The sequence below is a fragment of the Anopheles nili genome, chromosome 3 (assembly GCF_943737925.1).
Source record: "Anopheles nili chromosome 3, idAnoNiliSN_F5_01, whole genome shotgun sequence".
NCBI lineage: Eukaryota > Metazoa > Arthropoda > Insecta > Diptera > Culicidae > Anopheles > Anopheles nili.
The window spans coordinates 48,356,161-48,372,217 of NC_071292.1; the positions used below are offsets into that span (position 1 = coordinate 48,356,161).

Genomic DNA, 16,057 nt, shown 5'->3' on the forward strand with positions numbered 1-16,057 from the left:
AATTTCGTCCCAATTGGCGTGGCAGAAACGTGGATAAATGTCGTATATCTCATAAAAAACTGTTTGTATATTTGTAGTTCGTCTCACTAGTGCACTGTTCACCTTTTGTTTTTCATTGTGAAAAAGGCGCAAATTCATAAATTGTCTTGCGAACTTAAACAAGATATACGAGCCCAACCCGGCATGTGGTGGGGAAGTAATCAACTGGTATCAGTAAACGTCTTTGTTGACGGCATGGAATTGAATGTGACCTATGTTTGACAGCTGGTATCGGCTGTATAAGAGAAACAAAGATAGAGAGAGTTTTGCCGTGAAAGTAAGAAGTTTGACGCCGCGCACAAAAACGGAACGTGCAAAGTGTGACTGCGGCAGAAATACACAAATAATTGTAAAACTTTCGGTTTTTAATACTTGAAACCTCTTCGATTGTGACGCCGAAAAGGGATTTGACTAGGATATATGAAATACGGCTACCGCTGTGCCATCATTGCTGCGTGAGGCATAGCGGTTCTGTGACCAACCCCAGCTCTTTTCACGACGCTCCTTTGACAGCTAAAGCGGAGTCTTGTCTGGGAGGGGTGTTTCGGCCGAAAAGTGGGCGTCAAGTGTTTTTGGTTGTTGTTAAATCCGGCAGGAACCGTTCGTGGCAAGCATGGCTGCAAACTACCCGACAAGCTCGGCTGCCGCATCAGCGACCACGCCGCAAGCCGTGGACCCAACGCAAATGGGCCATTTTAGAAGCTTTGTAAATATGCTGGGAGATGCCGGTTCCAAGGATGAGTTCAAGCTCAAGGCGGCCCAGGAGCTGAGCGAACATTTTGAGCTCATCACGCAGTGCAGCGGTTATCAAAACTTCCTAGAACTAGCGATGCGCGTGTTTCTCAAGGTGCTCCAGGATGGTGAACCGATGTTTATTTCCGAATTGAATATGCAACAGGTAATAGCATAGTATGATGTGCTATTTATAGCAGCAATACAACTGATGAGGAATGCTTGTTTCATTTGCTAGGTGCGCAAACTGATTCTGGAAATGATTCACCGTCTGCCGCAGAGTGAGCTTGTACGTCCATTCGTAAAGCCCATCATTATACTCACCATCAAGCTGCTACAGACGGAAAATGAGGAAAATGTTCTCGTTTGCCTCCGCATTATTGTGGATATACACAAGCAATATCGGCCACCATATCACATGGAAATACACGACTTCTTGACGTTTTTGAAGAAAATCTATACCAATCTGCCTAAACACATGGGCGTCATGTTCGAACCCCGGCAACCGATCAAAGTTAAGGACCTCAAGGATTTGAATTTCGACACGATTCTGCCGGATATTTTCACCACCACTCCCATACAACTAGAGAAAAAGAGTGCCGACGGCAAAACAACGACTGCTTCAGTGAGTTTTATGTGGCTTTTTTTTTGTAGGTAAAATGTATCAATCATTTCGATTCCCTTCTTTGCCACCATAGTATAATCTCATCCCGAAAGGCATCAACTCACTCAAAGTGTTGCAAGAGCTTCCTATAATTGTGGTGCTACTGTATCAAATCTACAAGCAAAATCTTCACCAAGAGGTGGCAGAATTTATACCGCTAGTCATGAGTACCATTAGCTTACAACCGTCGCTTGCGCACAAGTAAGTAAAAGACTAGCGTCTATAACGCTTCGACAAAATGATTTTACGGCTGTGTTTTGCTTCACAGAAATTCCCCTGGGTTCAATAAGGAAACGTACGTAGATTTTATGGGAGCCCAAATTAAAACGCTCACCTTTTCGGCATACATTCTTCGACTCTTCTCTGATGCGGTGCACACACACGCATCAACGATGGTGAAAGGGATGATAAACCTGCTGGAAAGTTGTCCCAAGGAGGTGGCAAGCTTGAGGAAGGAACTCCTCGTGGCTTCACGACATATTTTGCAGACAGAATTTCGCAATCGTATGTATTTGTTTTAGGCATAGCCGCCTAACGACGGGTCTCTGGTAAACAGTTCTGTACTTTAGTTTAATTTATGTATATTTTTTTTTAGATTTTGTTCCAATGATTGAAAAATTGTTTGAAGATGATGTGCTACTTGGTAAAGGATGGACGACGCATGAAAATTTGCGACCACTTGCCTACTCAACGTTAGCCGATCTTGTTCACCACATCCGGCAGCAGTTAAGCCTGCAAGCCCTTTCCAAGGCGGTACATCTCTTTGCAAAAAACATACACGACGAATCGTTGCCTACCAGCATACAGACAATGTCGTGCAAGTTGCTGCTCAATCTGGTCGAATGCATCCGTATCAAGGGTGAAGCTGAACCGGTGGTCGGTCGTGAGCTTTTGATAACGATGTTGCGCATTTTCACCCTAAAGTTCCAAAGCATCTCTAAGCTACAGCTACCCCAACTGATGCAAAAATGGTACCGACACCAACCAAATGGCTAAGATTGAGGCATTCGTTGTCAATGCTTAATACGTGTTTTTTCTGCTATTTGTTTCAGGAAAGCAAAACCACCGGAAGGCGGTTGTGGGACGCTTGCGGGTCAAACAGAACCATTGTCTAAGGAAGTGATAGGGGGTTGCACGGACGGACCGGATGGCTCGGCACAGAAACCAACCAGCATTGGGTTGCCTGCGCCAACCACCTTGAACGTGTCGGAGTACCGTAGTCTTATCAAGACACTCGTCTGTGGTGTGAAAGCCGTCACTTGGAACTGCCCGCCACCGAAATGGGTCAATGCAAATGAACACCAAGGGCACACAAGAGTGTTTAATCCTAGTGAAATACTCATCTTCATCGATCTGTTTCACTGGGCACTGGAGGCGCTCGATATCTATACCATAAATATTGCTGCGCCGGGTTTGGGAATGGCACAGGCAATGTCGGTACAAAAGCAAACCATGCAGATTCCCAGATCGAAGGAGGAAAAGGAAGTATTAGAGCACTTCAGTGGAGTGGTGAGTACACGAGCTGAATCTCGATAGCATTTGTTTCTCTACATGCGATCTGTTTTCTAATGTATCGATGCTATTTTCCGTAGTTTCTGACGATGGACCCGCAAAACTTCCAGGAAATATTTGCCGCCACCATCGATTTTATGGTCGATCGATTGTACAAAAACACCACGTTGCAGGTGATTGCAAACTCGTTCCTGGCGAATCCGAAAACGTCGCCACTATTCGCCACAGTTTTGGTGGAGTATCTACTCGAGCGGATGGACGAAATGGGTTCCAACATTGAGCGCTCTAACTTGTACCTGCGCCTGTTTAAGTTAGTGTTTGGTAGTGTCAGCCTGTTTGCTGCCGAAAACGAACACATGCTTCGCCCGCATCTGCACAACATAGTGAATCGCTCGATGGAACTGGCAATGACAGCCAAGGAACCGTACAACTATTTCCTGCTCTTGCGTGCCCTGTTTCGCTCCATCGGAGGCGGATCGCATGATTTGTTGTACCAAGAGTTTTTGCCGTTACTACCGAACCTGCTCGAGGGGCTGAATCGTCTGCAGAGTGGGTTCCACAAGCAACACATGAAAGATTTGTTTGTGGAACTATGCCTTACGGTACCAGTTCGATTGTCCTCACTCTTGCCGTATTTGCCCATGCTGATGGATCCGCTAGTATCGGCACTAAATGGATCTCATACGCTCATTAGCCAGGTGAGGAGAAAAATCAAATTCAATGAAAAACAAAATTTACAATGTTTTTTTATGATTTACAGGGATTGCGCACGTTGGAACTGTGCGTGGATAATCTGCAGCCAGACTTTTTGTACGATCACATTCAACCAGTCAGGGCAGATTTAATGCAGGCGCTTTGGCGAACGCTCCGCAATCAGGACAGCGCAGCCGTCGTTGCATTCCGTGTGCTCGGAAAGTTTGGTGGCGGTAACCGGAAGATGATGATTGAGCCACAAAAACTCAAGTATCAAGACAACGACCTCGCTGCACCGGCTGTTGTGGCTTACTTCCAGGAACACCGAAATCCAATCAACTTCGCCGTTGATAAGGTCATCGAAACCGCGTTCAACGCGCTCAAGTGCAGCACGACTGATCCGTTTTACTGGCGCCAAAGCTGGGAGGTCATTCGGTGTTACCTGGCCGCCTCCGTCACACTGGACGATGATAAGCACACGCTGCAGAAGCTGTTCATGCATCCCAGCTTCACCGAAAACAACATGCAATGCGCTCCCAACGTCTCGAATTATATCGCACCCGATAAGCGGGCGCGCCTAACTCATCAGACGGCTCTCACGGGGATGTTTGTGGCGGCGGCAACGAAAGAACTGCGTGGATCCGTGCTCCCAACCATGGTGGCCGTTGTCCGCCACTACACCATGGTGGCGATCGCGCAACAGGCTGGTCCGTTTCCGTTGGTAAAGCACATGCAATGGTACAATGGTGGCATGGATCCGCTCGTGTTGATTGACGCACTGGCCGAAATCATGGGTCACGAGGAGAAGGAACTGTGCAAACCCGGCAACCTGGCGATGGTGCTTATCCTGGAGACGGCCACCAACATCATGGGCTCGAAGGAGCGAGCGTGCCGTTTGCCGCTAATGAACTACTTGGGCGAAAAGATGGCAGCCCTCTGCTACGAGCGTCCCTGGTACTCGAAAATGGGCGGATGCATTGCGCTCAAGTTTTTGTATCAAAATATGGCCATGCGTTGGTTGTACCAGCACATGTTTGTCTTCCTCAAGGCGTTTATGTTCATCATCATGGATCTCACCGGGGAGGTCTCGAGCGGGGCCATCGATATGGCGCGGACGTTTTTGGACAAGATGTTGTCCATATGCATGACACCGCTGGACAAAGATTGCAAAAATGAGGAGCTCCTGGCAACGCAAAAGAAGGCCATGTTTGACGTGATCCATGAGTTGGTGCGGCAAGTTACAAGCCCCCACACGCTGGTGCGCGAGACGGTAAGTGATGAGTTGTGCGACTATATAACCGGGGTCAGATAATAACGACCACTATTGGGTGTGTTTTAGGCAAAATCATCGCTGCGGTTGATTGCGAAGCTGCAGGACAAAACGGTGACAGAAGTGATGAATCCCCACCGGGAGGTACTCGTGGATATGATACCGCCCAAGAAACACTTGCTGCGCCACCAACCGGCTAGTGCGCAAATTGGCTTGATGGATGGTAACACGTTCTGTACTACGCTCGAGCCTCGGTTGTTTACTATTGGTAAATTATCATTTGCAACAGCTAGAGATCACATTTTGACATGTTGGTTCTACAAAACTAATTTCAGATCTCAGCGTTTTAACGCATAAAGTGTTTTACCACGAAGTATTGACGCTCTCGGACGCGGAAGACGCCACGCTGAACAAACTGGAATGCTACAAGACGGTCACAAATTTGGTGCCGTTACGAAAAAGCGCACTAAATGCACTCGCCGCATGCCACTATATTCCAAACGGGTGCCGCGAAAAGATCTTCGCCATCTTGTTCAAAGCGCTGGAGAAAAACAATGTTGAGCTGCAAGAGGCAGCATTCCATTGCATGAGCAACTTTTTGCAGGGCTGCACCGTCAGTAAAGAAACGGTAAGGATGCTTAGTCCGCGAACATTAATTCATTCAAATTGATTGATTTTCTTGAGCTAACATTTACTGCTCCGGTTGTGATTCCATTGCACAGATTCACACCGTCATTCGTCCGCTGCTGATGATGCTCGGTGACCATCGTAGCCTGACGCTAAGTGGAACACGTCGCCTTTCGTACCTAACCCAGCTGTTCCCGGCCATGTTTAACGAAAAACTGTGCGATTCGCTGCTTCAAATCCTCCGCAAGATGCTCGAGGTGACGATCACCACCAACAAGGGCAACTTTTTGGCCACCTCCAAGACGAGCGAAGTCGAGCAGAAGATTGTCACCATCCTGGGCATTTTCCATCAGATTCCGGCCGCTTCGCCCAAATTTATCGAGAGCCTGTGCAAGCTGATACTGCAGGCAGAAAAGAGCTTAATGGTAAGCAGAGCGGAAAGGTTTTGATTGAGTTCCATACAAAATCCTCATGTTTTATTTCTGCTTTTAGATTGAACCTTCTTCACCATACCGGCCGGCACTGGTGAAATTTTTGCTGCGATATCCAAAGGAAACGATTGAACTGTTGCTGAGCGATGTCGTAATGAAGGATGCGCAGTGGAATCGGTTCACCATCATGCTGTTGCGACACAAGGACGGAGCACCATTCCGTAGTGCTGCCCAACTGAAGGGTTCTCGGTTGACGCACGTCATCATGCTTAACTCGGAATCGTCAGCTGGAAGCAAACCGCTGGAGGAACGATACGAATCGCAACACCAGGCAGTGCTAATCATCCACACGCTGATTGAATTTGATGGTCCGTGGATTACGGGACAGGCGGAAATTGTGGGCGCACTAAAAAGCATCTGGAAGAATGATTTGTATAAGGTAAGCATCTATTGTACTGAAAATTGTATGTTTTATTATACATTGTAATCCAGCCACTTTCTTGTATCATTCCTCAGACATGCCAAACGATGGTGGTTTGCGATTTGTGGCACTTGATTGCCAAAATTCTCATCGAATACTTCTCTTACAATACCAACGAAATTATGCTGCTGTTCGAGCTGCTGCGGGCGCTCTGCTTGCGGTTCGTGCCCGACTTCCAGTTTATGCGAGACTTTGTGCAAAACACCGTGTGTCAGAGCTACACCGTCGAGTGGAAGCGAAAGGCCTTTTTCCAGTTTGTGGATGTGTTTGGTAGCCCGGAGCTAGCGCAGGACCTCAAGGCAAAGATACTAACCGTCGTCATTATACCGAGCTTTGCGCTGAGCTTTGAAAAGGGCGAAGGCAACAAGCTCGTTGGTGCTCCTCCTGCCCCATATCAGGAGGATGATAGCAATGTGGTTTCGGTGTTCATTAACAAGGTGATTGATCCAGACAAACCATTCGCCAACGAGGACTGCGTGCGAATCGCGTTGTTGCAGTTTGCCAGTTTGCTTGTCGAAAAGGCGTCCCCACACATTCACGACGGTGATGCAAATAACAAGCGCGAAGGAAACAAGCTGCGCCGGTTGATGACGTTTGCGTGGCCCTGTCTGCTGCCGAAAAATTGTGTCGATCCGTCGGCCCGGTACCATGGCCATTTGCTGCTTAGTCACATAATTGCGCGGCTCGCTATCCACAAACGCATCGTTCTACAAGGTAAAATGAGATCATCGGAAACGACGTGATCATGTAGTAATGACGTTGCCTTAATTTTTGTTTAATTGCAGTGTTCCATTCCCTACTCAAAGCCCACGCAGTTGAGGCACGAAGAGTCGTACAGCAAGCGTTGGAAGTGCTCACCCCAGCGATGCCCTTGCGCATGGAAGATGGCAACACGATGCTAACGCATTGGACGAAGAAAATTATAGTGGAAGAGGGTCACTCGATGCAACAGCTGTTCCACATACTGCAGCTGATTGTACGCCACTACAAGGTGTACTACCCGGTGCGGCATCATCTCGTACAGCAAATGATCAACTCCATGCAGAGGCTCAGTAACGTCGGCAACACTTCGGCCGAGTACCGCAAGCTAACGATCGATCTGGCCGATGTCATCATCAAGTGGGAGATGCAACGGGCTAAGGACGAGTCGGAGGAGGCAGCATCAGGCCGAGATACAACGACCGGTGACGGTGAAGGTGACGAGAGTACGGACACACGAGCCAGCGCAGATGGTAACGAAAGTGCTGACGGTTCAAGTAAGCCGCAGGCTAGCGGTGCCATCAAGCGAACCGCTTCGAGCTTGCAGGACGATTGTTCCCTTGGAACGGTAAAAAAGAAGCTAGCGCTGGGTGATACCGATTCGCAGCCGTCCTCTAGCACGTCGGTTCCCAGTACACCCGCGTCGAAAACCGACGGTGCGAACCGTTCGATCGATCGAGCACAACTGGACACGGTGCTTAATTTTTTGTTCCGTATGGCGTGCCAGATAAACGACGCAACACCCGGCACCCACGGAATCGTTACGGCCGGGGATAACCTGTCTCGGCGCTGTGTCAACCTGTTGAAGCAAGCGATCAAACCGGACAGCACGCCGATCGATCTAAAGCTGGTCTGGCTGGACAAGGTGTTACTGAACGTCGAGACACAGCCCGCTAGCATCGGGAACATTTGCACTGCACTTGAACTGCTCACGTTCCTGTTGGGTGTGCTCAGCAAGGAGCAAATACTGGGCATGCTGCGACCATTGCAGCGAGGTCTCTCGGCGTGCGTTACCTGCTCAAATACGCGCGTCATCAAGCTGATGCACGGTTTGCTGTCCCGGTTGATGGCCATCTTCCCGACCGATGCCCAGCACAAGTGCGACGATCTGGAGACACTGTATAGCACGATCTCGCGCATGATTTACGAGGGTCTCGCGACGTACGAGAAAACCTCGCAAGCCAACCCTTCCTCACTGTTCGGCACGCTCATGACGCTGAAAGCCGCCTGCTCCAACAATCCTGGTTACATTGATCGGCTAATGCCACCGTTCATGAGGTTGTTAAATCGTCTCACAAAAGATCACCTGACTGGATTCGGCGGAGCGATGAGCGGACTTGGTGGTGGACCAGTCGGACCCGGTGGTATGGTCGGTGGTAGTGCTGGTGGAGCCGCCGGTGTAGCAGGTGGACTTGGAGCTGGGGCATCCATAAGCGACATGGCCAACACGAGCTCGATCGCGCTCGAGCTGCTCGTGGTGTCACTCGATCTGGTCAAGAACCGAGTCGTCGTGATGAGCGTCGAGATGCGGAAAATGTTTATTGGCGCGATACTGGTTGGGCTGATAGAAAAGAGCAGCGATTCGAAGGTGATCAAGGCCATTGTCAAAATAATCGAGGAGTGGATGAAGAACAGCAAGAATACACCGGTGACAGTGCAACAGGCACCGACATTGCGCGAGAAGGCGATCCTGCTCGTCAAGCTGATGCAATACGTCGAGAAGCGTTTCTCAGACGATCATGAGCTGAATGGGCAGTTCCTCGAGTTGGTCAACTACATTTATCGGGATGAGGTCCTGAAGGCGACCGAGCTAACGTCTAAACTGGAGGCGGCGTTTGTGGCCGGGTTGCGCTGTCCGGTGCCACGTATACGGGCGAAGTTCTTCGAGGTGTTTGATGGGTCCATGCGGCGCCGACTGCACGATCGATTGCTGTATATTATTTGCTCTCACTCGTGGGACTCGATCGGACAGCACTACTGGATCAAGCAGTGTATCGAGCTGCTAATACTGACGGCGAACACCACCACGCAGATACAAAATAGCGTCCAAAGTCACCTTCTGCCCAGCATATCGTCGGTAAGTTTGTAGCTGAGCTATAGTTTGAAAGCATCTGGACTCGACCTATTTGTTTCCATTTTCATTGTAGGTGATCAATTTCGCGGATCCGGAAGAACGCAAAAACTTCGTTATTTACACTACAATCCACAACGACGCGACCGATTCGTTCGATCCGATCGAGGACAAAGAGGACGCCTTCGATATGGACATGAGCGTTGATTCTAACATTTCGCGGCACGAGGAAAGCGAACGTCCGGTTGCGAACCGACATGCCGCCCTCGCCAAGCTGATCAGCCGACAGGCGGAATTTATGGAGGCAAACCGGAAGGTGCGTACGGAACAGCTTCTCGTCGCCACGGCCCAGCTCTGTCACATGGACACGCAGCTGGCCGAAAAGGTGTGGTTGGACATGTTCCCGAAGCTGTGGGAGATTCTGGACCCCATTCAGCAACAATCACTCGATCGTGAAATTGTACCGTTCCTCGCGTCCGGAGCCCACCTCATCCAGCGTGATTGCAATCCGAGCGCGTTGCACACGTTCGTGGAGGCACTTGCGCAATGCCAGCCGCCCATCTACATGCCACCGAACCTCATGGGATACCTGGGGCGGGCGCACAACCTCTGGCACCGGATGACGCTGATGTTGGAATCGTTGGCGGATGATTGGGCCAATGTGAAGCATCTGCTACCTGCCGATTGCGTCGATCTGGATGACCACGAGCAGGGCATGCGTGACTGCTCGATCGTGCGTGAGCCGCTATCGCACATGTATTCCGCCCTTCACGAGGAGGATCTATGGGCGGGATTGTGGCAAAAGTACGCCAAGTACGGCGAGACAAGCCGTGCGATTGCACACGAGCAGATGGGATACTTTGAGGAGGCACAAGCAATCTACGATGCGGCAATGATGCGCTTCAAGCAGGATCTTGGCAATGGCCAGACACCGACGGACATGAACAGCGAAATGCTGCTGTGGGAGAAGCATTGGATCCGGTGCGCCAAGGAGCTAAACCAGTGGGACATTCTAATGGACTTTGGGCAGCTGTGTCGGGACAAGAACCCGTACCTGATCATGGACAGTGCGTGGCGCGTGCCCGACTGGAATTTAATGAAACAAGCGCTGCTCAAGGTGGAACAATCGTGCCCCAAGCAAGTTGGCTACAAGATCAACCTGTACCGGGGCTACCTGGCGATTCTGAATCAGGAAGAACACGCTCAGCACGCCGGCGGTAACATTTCGGTGGATCGATACGTCGAGATGGCCTCGGCGTATTGTATGCGCGAGTGGCGTCGTTTGCCCCCGATCGTGTCGCACATTCACCTACCGATTCTGCAGGCGTCACAGCAGATAATGGAGCTGCAGGAGGCAAGCCAAATTCACCAGGGGTTGCTGCAGAACCGAACGACCTCACTGCACGACATGAAAGCGATCGTGAAGACGTGGCGCAATCGATTGCCGGTCATCGCGGACGATCTGTCTCACTGGAGTGACATTTTCACCTGGCGGCAGCATCACTATCAGATCATAACGGCGCATCTCGAACAAAACAACGAACCTAACGCGCAGTGTATGCTGGGAGCGCACGCGTCCGCCCAGACCATCATCCACTTTGGCAAGATTGCTCGCAAACAGAACCTGACGAGCGTGTGCCAGGATTCGTTGTCTCGCATTTACACCATTCCATCGGTGCCAGTTGTGGATTGCTTCCAGGTAAGTGCGTCTTTGGCGTTTGGTGTGATAAGTGTGCGCAATGATTGTTGCTTAAAATCTTGCTTCGATTTTGCAGAAAATTCGACAGCAGGTCAAATGCTGCCTGCAGATGGCGTCGGTAACGAGCCGAGCGGAACTGTCGGAGGCACTCGAGGTGATCGAACCGACAAACCTCGACTACTTCACCAAGGAAATGACGGCGGAATTTTTCGCCCTCAAGGGCCTTCTGCTAGCGCAAACGGGCCGCTCCGAGGAGGCCAACAAAGCGTTCAGTGCGGCCACCCAGCTACACGACACGCTCATCAAAGCGTGGGCCTTTTGGGGCGACTATCTGGAGCACATGTTCACGCGTGACCACCGGCAGATGCATCTGGGTGTTTCGGCTGTCACGTGCTTCCTACACGCTTGCCGCAGTCAAATCGAGAGCAAATCGCGAAAGTACCTCGCCAAGGTGCTGTGGCTGCTGTCGTACGATGACGACAAATGGTCGCTGCTGGATGCGCTTGATAAGTACGCGGTCGGAGTACCACCGGGCCAGTGGGTTCCGTGGATTCCGCAGCTGCTGTGTAGTTTGGTGCAGTACGAGGGTAACGTCATCATGAACCTGCTCAGCCAGGTGGGACGTATGTTTCCGCAGGCCGTTTACTTCCCGATTCGGACGCTTTACCTTACACTGAAGATAGAGCAACGCGAACGGTACAAGAGCCTCGAACAGCAGCAGGCTTTGGTTGGGCAGAAGGGTGGTGCGGTGGCCAAGGCAAATCCGGAAGGCTCTACCACATCAAACGCTACAGGTGGGAATGCAGCGGCAACAGCGACGGCGCCCACAACCCAACCAACCACCGGTGCTGCAGCTGGTGATGTTTCTTCGACTTCCACAACCGGCTCGTCGAGTGCTGGTTCTGGACCTGGAGCGGGTGGAGCGACGCCAGCAAACGCAACGGCGGCCGGAACGGCTACGACGACTCCGATTCGGGCAACCCCACCGATGTGGCGGTGCTCGAAGATCATGCACCTACAGCGGGATATTCACCCGACCGTCCTAAGCTCGCTGGAGGGCATCATCGACCAGATGGTGTGGTTCCGGGAGAACTGGTACGAGGAAGTGCTGCGCCAGCTACGCCAAGGGCTGACAAAGTGCTACGCCATCGCGTTCGATAATCACGGTGCCGTGAACGAGGCAACCATCACGCAACACACGCTCAATTTCATCAAGAAGTTGGTGTCCACGTTTGGCATCGGCATAGGTAAGAGAGTAGATTGTGTTTTCCGCCAGGAAATTTTATCTAACCCGGGTTTTTTTACATCTTCTCTACAGAGAACATCTCCAGTTCGGTTTCGGCGACGTTTGTTTCCGCTGCATCGGAATCGCTGGCGCGCCGAGCGCAGGCGACAGTGCAGGATCCCGTATTCCAAAAGATGAAGGGTCAGTTTTCGAGTGATTTCGATTTCACGCAACCCGGTGCCATCAAGCTGCACAACCTCATCATGAAGCTGAAAATGTGGATCAAGATTCTCGAGACGAAAACCAAGCAGCTGCCAAAGTGAGTGCCCGTTTTAGGGCCCGTTTGTTTTGAGAAGACCTTCCGTTGTTACCAATTTGTGTTCTTCCTGTTCATAATCGCTTTCCTCGCTTTTGTTTTTAGGTCGTTTTTGATCGAGGAAAAGTGCCGCTTTTTGTCCAACTTTAGTCAAAAGACGGCCGAGGTGGAACTGCCCGGTGAGCTGTTGCTGCCGAAAAACTCCCACTACCACATCCGTATCGCACGCTTCATGCCCCGAGTCGACATCGTGCAAAAGCACAACACGGCTGCCCGGCGGCTTTACATCCGGGGCACCAATGGCAAGATATACCCGTACCTCGTGGTGAACGATACGGGCATTGCGGATGCACGGCGCGAAGAACGTCTGCTGCAGCTGCTGCGTATGCTTAACTCGTATCTAGTCAAGCGCAAGGAAACGTCCCGTCGCTTCCTGTACCTCACCGTGCCGCGTGTCGTTGCCGTCTCACCGCAGATGCGCCTGGTGGAGGACAATCCGGCGAGTGTTTCCCTGCTGGAGGTGTACAAATCGTGCTGCACGAAACTCAACATCGAACACGACGCGCCCATCACGCGGTACTACGACCGGTTGGCCAAGATACAGGCGCGCGGTTCCCCGACAAATCATGTCATCCTGCGCGACATCCTTAAGGAGACGCAAGCGCAGATGGTGCCCAAAACGCTGCTCAAGGAGTGGGTCGTACGAACGTTCCCGTGCGCTACTGACTACTGGCAGTTCCGCAAAATGTTCACCCTTCAGCTGGCCCTTTCCTGTCTGCTCGAGTACGCGCTCTGCCTGACGCGACTCAACCCGGACATGATGTACCTGCACCAGGATTCGGGCCTGATGAACGTGTCGTACTTCCGCTTCGAGATGGACGATAGCACTGGTTTGCTGGACGTGAACCGGCCGGTGCCGTTCCGCTTGACCCCGAACATAGTGGAATTTGTCTCTTCCGTAGGGGTGGCTGGTCCACTGACGGCCTCCGCCGTTGCCACCGCTCGGTGTCTCATACAGCCTAGCTTTAAGCTGACGACGATTCTGAAGGCAATCCTGAAGGACGAAATGATAGCGTTCCACAAGAAGCGCTTGATCGACGAGAAGGTGCTCGTCGATCAGTCGGGCACGGGAAGTGCCACCGGTTCGTCATCGTCCAGCGCCATCTCGTCGACCACGTCGGCCACAACAACGACGACGGGTGGTGGGTCGGCGTCGCAAGCTACCGCAAACACCACCACCGCTGCTGAGCAAGACAACGTGTCCATCGACATTGACGCGGAAACGGTCATTACGACGGTGAACAAAGCCGTCGGTACGATTATGGGCCGTTTGAACAATCTTTCCCGCATCGATAGTGGGGAAGCGAACCGGATGAGCGCGTTTGTGCACGTGGCCACCAACCCGGACAATCTCTGCCTCATGGATCCGGCGTGGCACCCGTGGTTGTAAAACCATAGTCCTAGGAAAATGGAAAGGACGCGAATGTAAAACTGATTATGTGCTGATTTCTTTTTTTTAACTACCGATAAATAGATAAGCAGAATGATGTAAACAAATGGAAGTTTTAATGACTGCTGGAGATTAGTGTATTTTCTTTTCAGTGCATTCGTTAGCAAACGCATTCTCAGGATACAATTAAGGACCAAGTAATTAGGTCTAGACAACGTAATGAGCATGCTCATCTGGATGTAGGTGCGGCCGACTCTTGGCACGTGTGAAGTTAACTCGCAGTGAAATATATAATGACGCAGCATAACGGCTAATGCTATGTGTGCTGGAATCACGTCTCGCACTAATCGCGATCTCGTTTATCGCAACCGATTGTTTCGGATAGGCAGCCAGCTGTATATTATAAGGGTGACGATGATACAGCATCGAAGATTACTAACCCGTGCATCATAAACTGCTTAGGCCGTATCGGGTTTTGGTAGTATTTGGTATTTATTCCATATTTGTATTTCATGCTCTTACATGGTCACTTTGTTATTGAACTATTCTGAAATCCCATGCCTTAGAATTGGGCTATAGCTATCAAACACATGGTTACAACCTACATGCTAGAAAATGGAACCAGTTTCCTGCGGCGAAGTTCATGTATCCAATTTTTCGGCACGCTTTTGCATTATCCAGTAATAAACGGGTGGCATGAGGTGTCGCAACCAGTACGCGGCCCTAGGAGCGAATGGTGCAAGCATCAAGTCCTTCTCGTCACGTGCGATCGCTTTTAAAATGCTCCTGGCTGTGTCGTCGGCGGAAGCACCACCTGCCGTGGCCGCATCCATTTCTGGAAAAAAGAGTTTGTTTCAAAACACCGTTTGATTTGTATGTCGATGGTACTACTTACTGCCATAGGTTGCACCCGAGCCGGTCAGTGCATTTACAGACATGGACGTGTTAATGTATCCGGGAGCAACGAGCGTCACCTTGACGTTATCTTTGGCCACCTCGGCACGCAAGCTGTCACAGAAGGCTTGCAATGCATGCTTGGACGCGCTGTACGCCGACCGGTGTGGAATGGCAAACTTTCCCTGTACGCTGGACACGACCACGATGCGACCCTCCTTGCGCGCAATCATGGACGGAAGGCAAGCCTTGGTCATGGCCACGGTACCGAAGTAATTGACCAGCATTATGCGGATATCGACATCGATTGCCGTCGAAAGGGCATCCCCTCGTACGCTGACACCGCCATTGTTGACTAGAATATCGATCCCACCGTGAATTTCCAGCACACTCTGCACCTTCTCGGTAATACTGTTGAGATCAGACAGGTCAAGCGGGAGTATGATCGGCGGATGAGTTGGTACTGTCTGGGAATAGTAAATACGCGCTCATGACTACATCTGGTGATTGCTGGCAACGCGGCAAGCATATTACGAACCGTGTGTAGCTGCAGCAGATCCTTGCGAACGCGATCAAGTTCTTCCTTGCGCCGGGCAGCAAGCACGACTTTGCAGCCGGCTAGGAAAAAGCTGTGAGCCAGCGCTTCTCCCAGCCCAGAGCTTGCCCCCGTGATGAGAACGACCTGCCAAGAGAGTTTACGTGGTCATTCGAGTACATTGATCTACTTTGACGATTTGCTTACCTTGCCATTCAAACCACGCAGGTATCGGCTTTCCTTCATCGTTGATAGCAGTTTAAACACCAATCCAGGAATCGCTATAGGGAGGAACAAAGTGGCCAGTATCCACCAATAAAACGATCCCGTCGAACGTTCGGCGATGCTCTTCATCGTATCGACAGCTGGGTTCCGATCCAGATGGCTGATAAATTGGTTTGTGATTGCTACGTACACGATTCAATCGTTATCTGCCCGTTAGCTGCCAACTTTTGTGATCTGTTTACCTCTATTGTTTACCTCTCATCAGCTGTATGCGGCTGGGGGATAGTGACTATCTCCCTTTTTTTAACGTCAAATATAGAAAAGGGAAATAGCATCTACTGGCGTGTAAACAAGAGTGTATACTCAGGAAAATGTGTTAAATATATCTTTAATGAGTCCATCATGAAGGTAAAAGGGTGCATTATCACACTATA

General features: G+C 50.7%; 2 protein-coding genes across 2 annotated transcripts; one reads left to right on the plus strand and one right to left on the minus strand.

Moving 5' to 3' along the window:
• The first annotated feature begins 739 nt into the window (after window positions 1-739).
• LOC128724477 (transcription-associated protein 1) lies at window positions 740-14,070 on the plus strand. Its single transcript, XM_053818201.1, has 21 exons — window positions 740-937; window positions 1,010-1,396; window positions 1,470-1,636; window positions 1,704-1,939; window positions 2,031-2,406; window positions 2,488-2,944; window positions 3,028-3,645; window positions 3,708-4,910; window positions 4,980-5,178; window positions 5,246-5,538; window positions 5,633-5,962; window positions 6,030-6,407; window positions 6,485-7,163; window positions 7,235-7,595; window positions 7,656-8,548; window positions 8,627-9,285; window positions 9,356-10,978; window positions 11,055-11,718; window positions 11,893-12,225; window positions 12,297-12,522; window positions 12,625-14,070. The coding sequence occupies exons 1-21, from the start codon at window positions 752-754 to the stop codon at window positions 13,967-13,969; spliced, it is 11,613 nt and encodes a 3,870-aa protein (XP_053674176.1). The 5' UTR covers window positions 740-751; the 3' UTR covers window positions 13,970-14,070.
• Window positions 14,071-14,497: 427 nt separating this feature from the next.
• Window positions 14,498-15,819, minus strand: LOC128725734 (dehydrogenase/reductase SDR family protein 7-like). The gene is made up of 4 exons (XM_053819500.1): window positions 15,606-15,819; window positions 15,402-15,545; window positions 14,865-15,330; window positions 14,498-14,804 (listed from the first exon to the last, which is right to left on the minus strand). Exons 1-4 carry the CDS (start codon window positions 15,750-15,752, stop codon window positions 14,611-14,613), a joined length of 951 nt encoding a protein of 316 aa, XP_053675475.1. The 5' UTR covers window positions 15,753-15,819; the 3' UTR covers window positions 14,498-14,610.
• Window positions 15,820-16,057: the final 238 nt, after the last annotated feature.

Coding starts and splice junctions, on each gene's coding strand:
- LOC128724477 (XM_053818201.1), top strand. CDS start 752: ATGCTGGGAGATGCCGGTTCCAAGGATGAGTTCAAGCTCAAGGCGGCC. Junction 938..1,009: donor CCGAATTGAATATGCAACAG/GTAATAGCATAG, acceptor TTCATTTGCTAG/GTGCGCAAACTGATTCTGGA. Junction 1,397..1,469: donor GCAAAACAACGACTGCTTCA/GTGAGTTTTATG, acceptor TTGCCACCATAG/TATAATCTCATCCCGAAAGG.
- LOC128725734 (XM_053819500.1), bottom strand. CDS start 15,752: ATGAAGAGCATCGCCGAACGTTCGACGGGATCGTTTTATTGGTGGATA. Junction 15,546..15,605: donor TGCGTGGTTTGAATGGCAAG/GTAAGCAAATCG, acceptor CTCTCTTGGCAG/GTCGTTCTCATCACGGGGGC. Junction 14,805..14,864: donor CTCGGGTGCAACCTATGGCA/GTAAGTAGTACC, acceptor TCTTTTTTCCAG/AAATGGATGCGGCCACGGCA.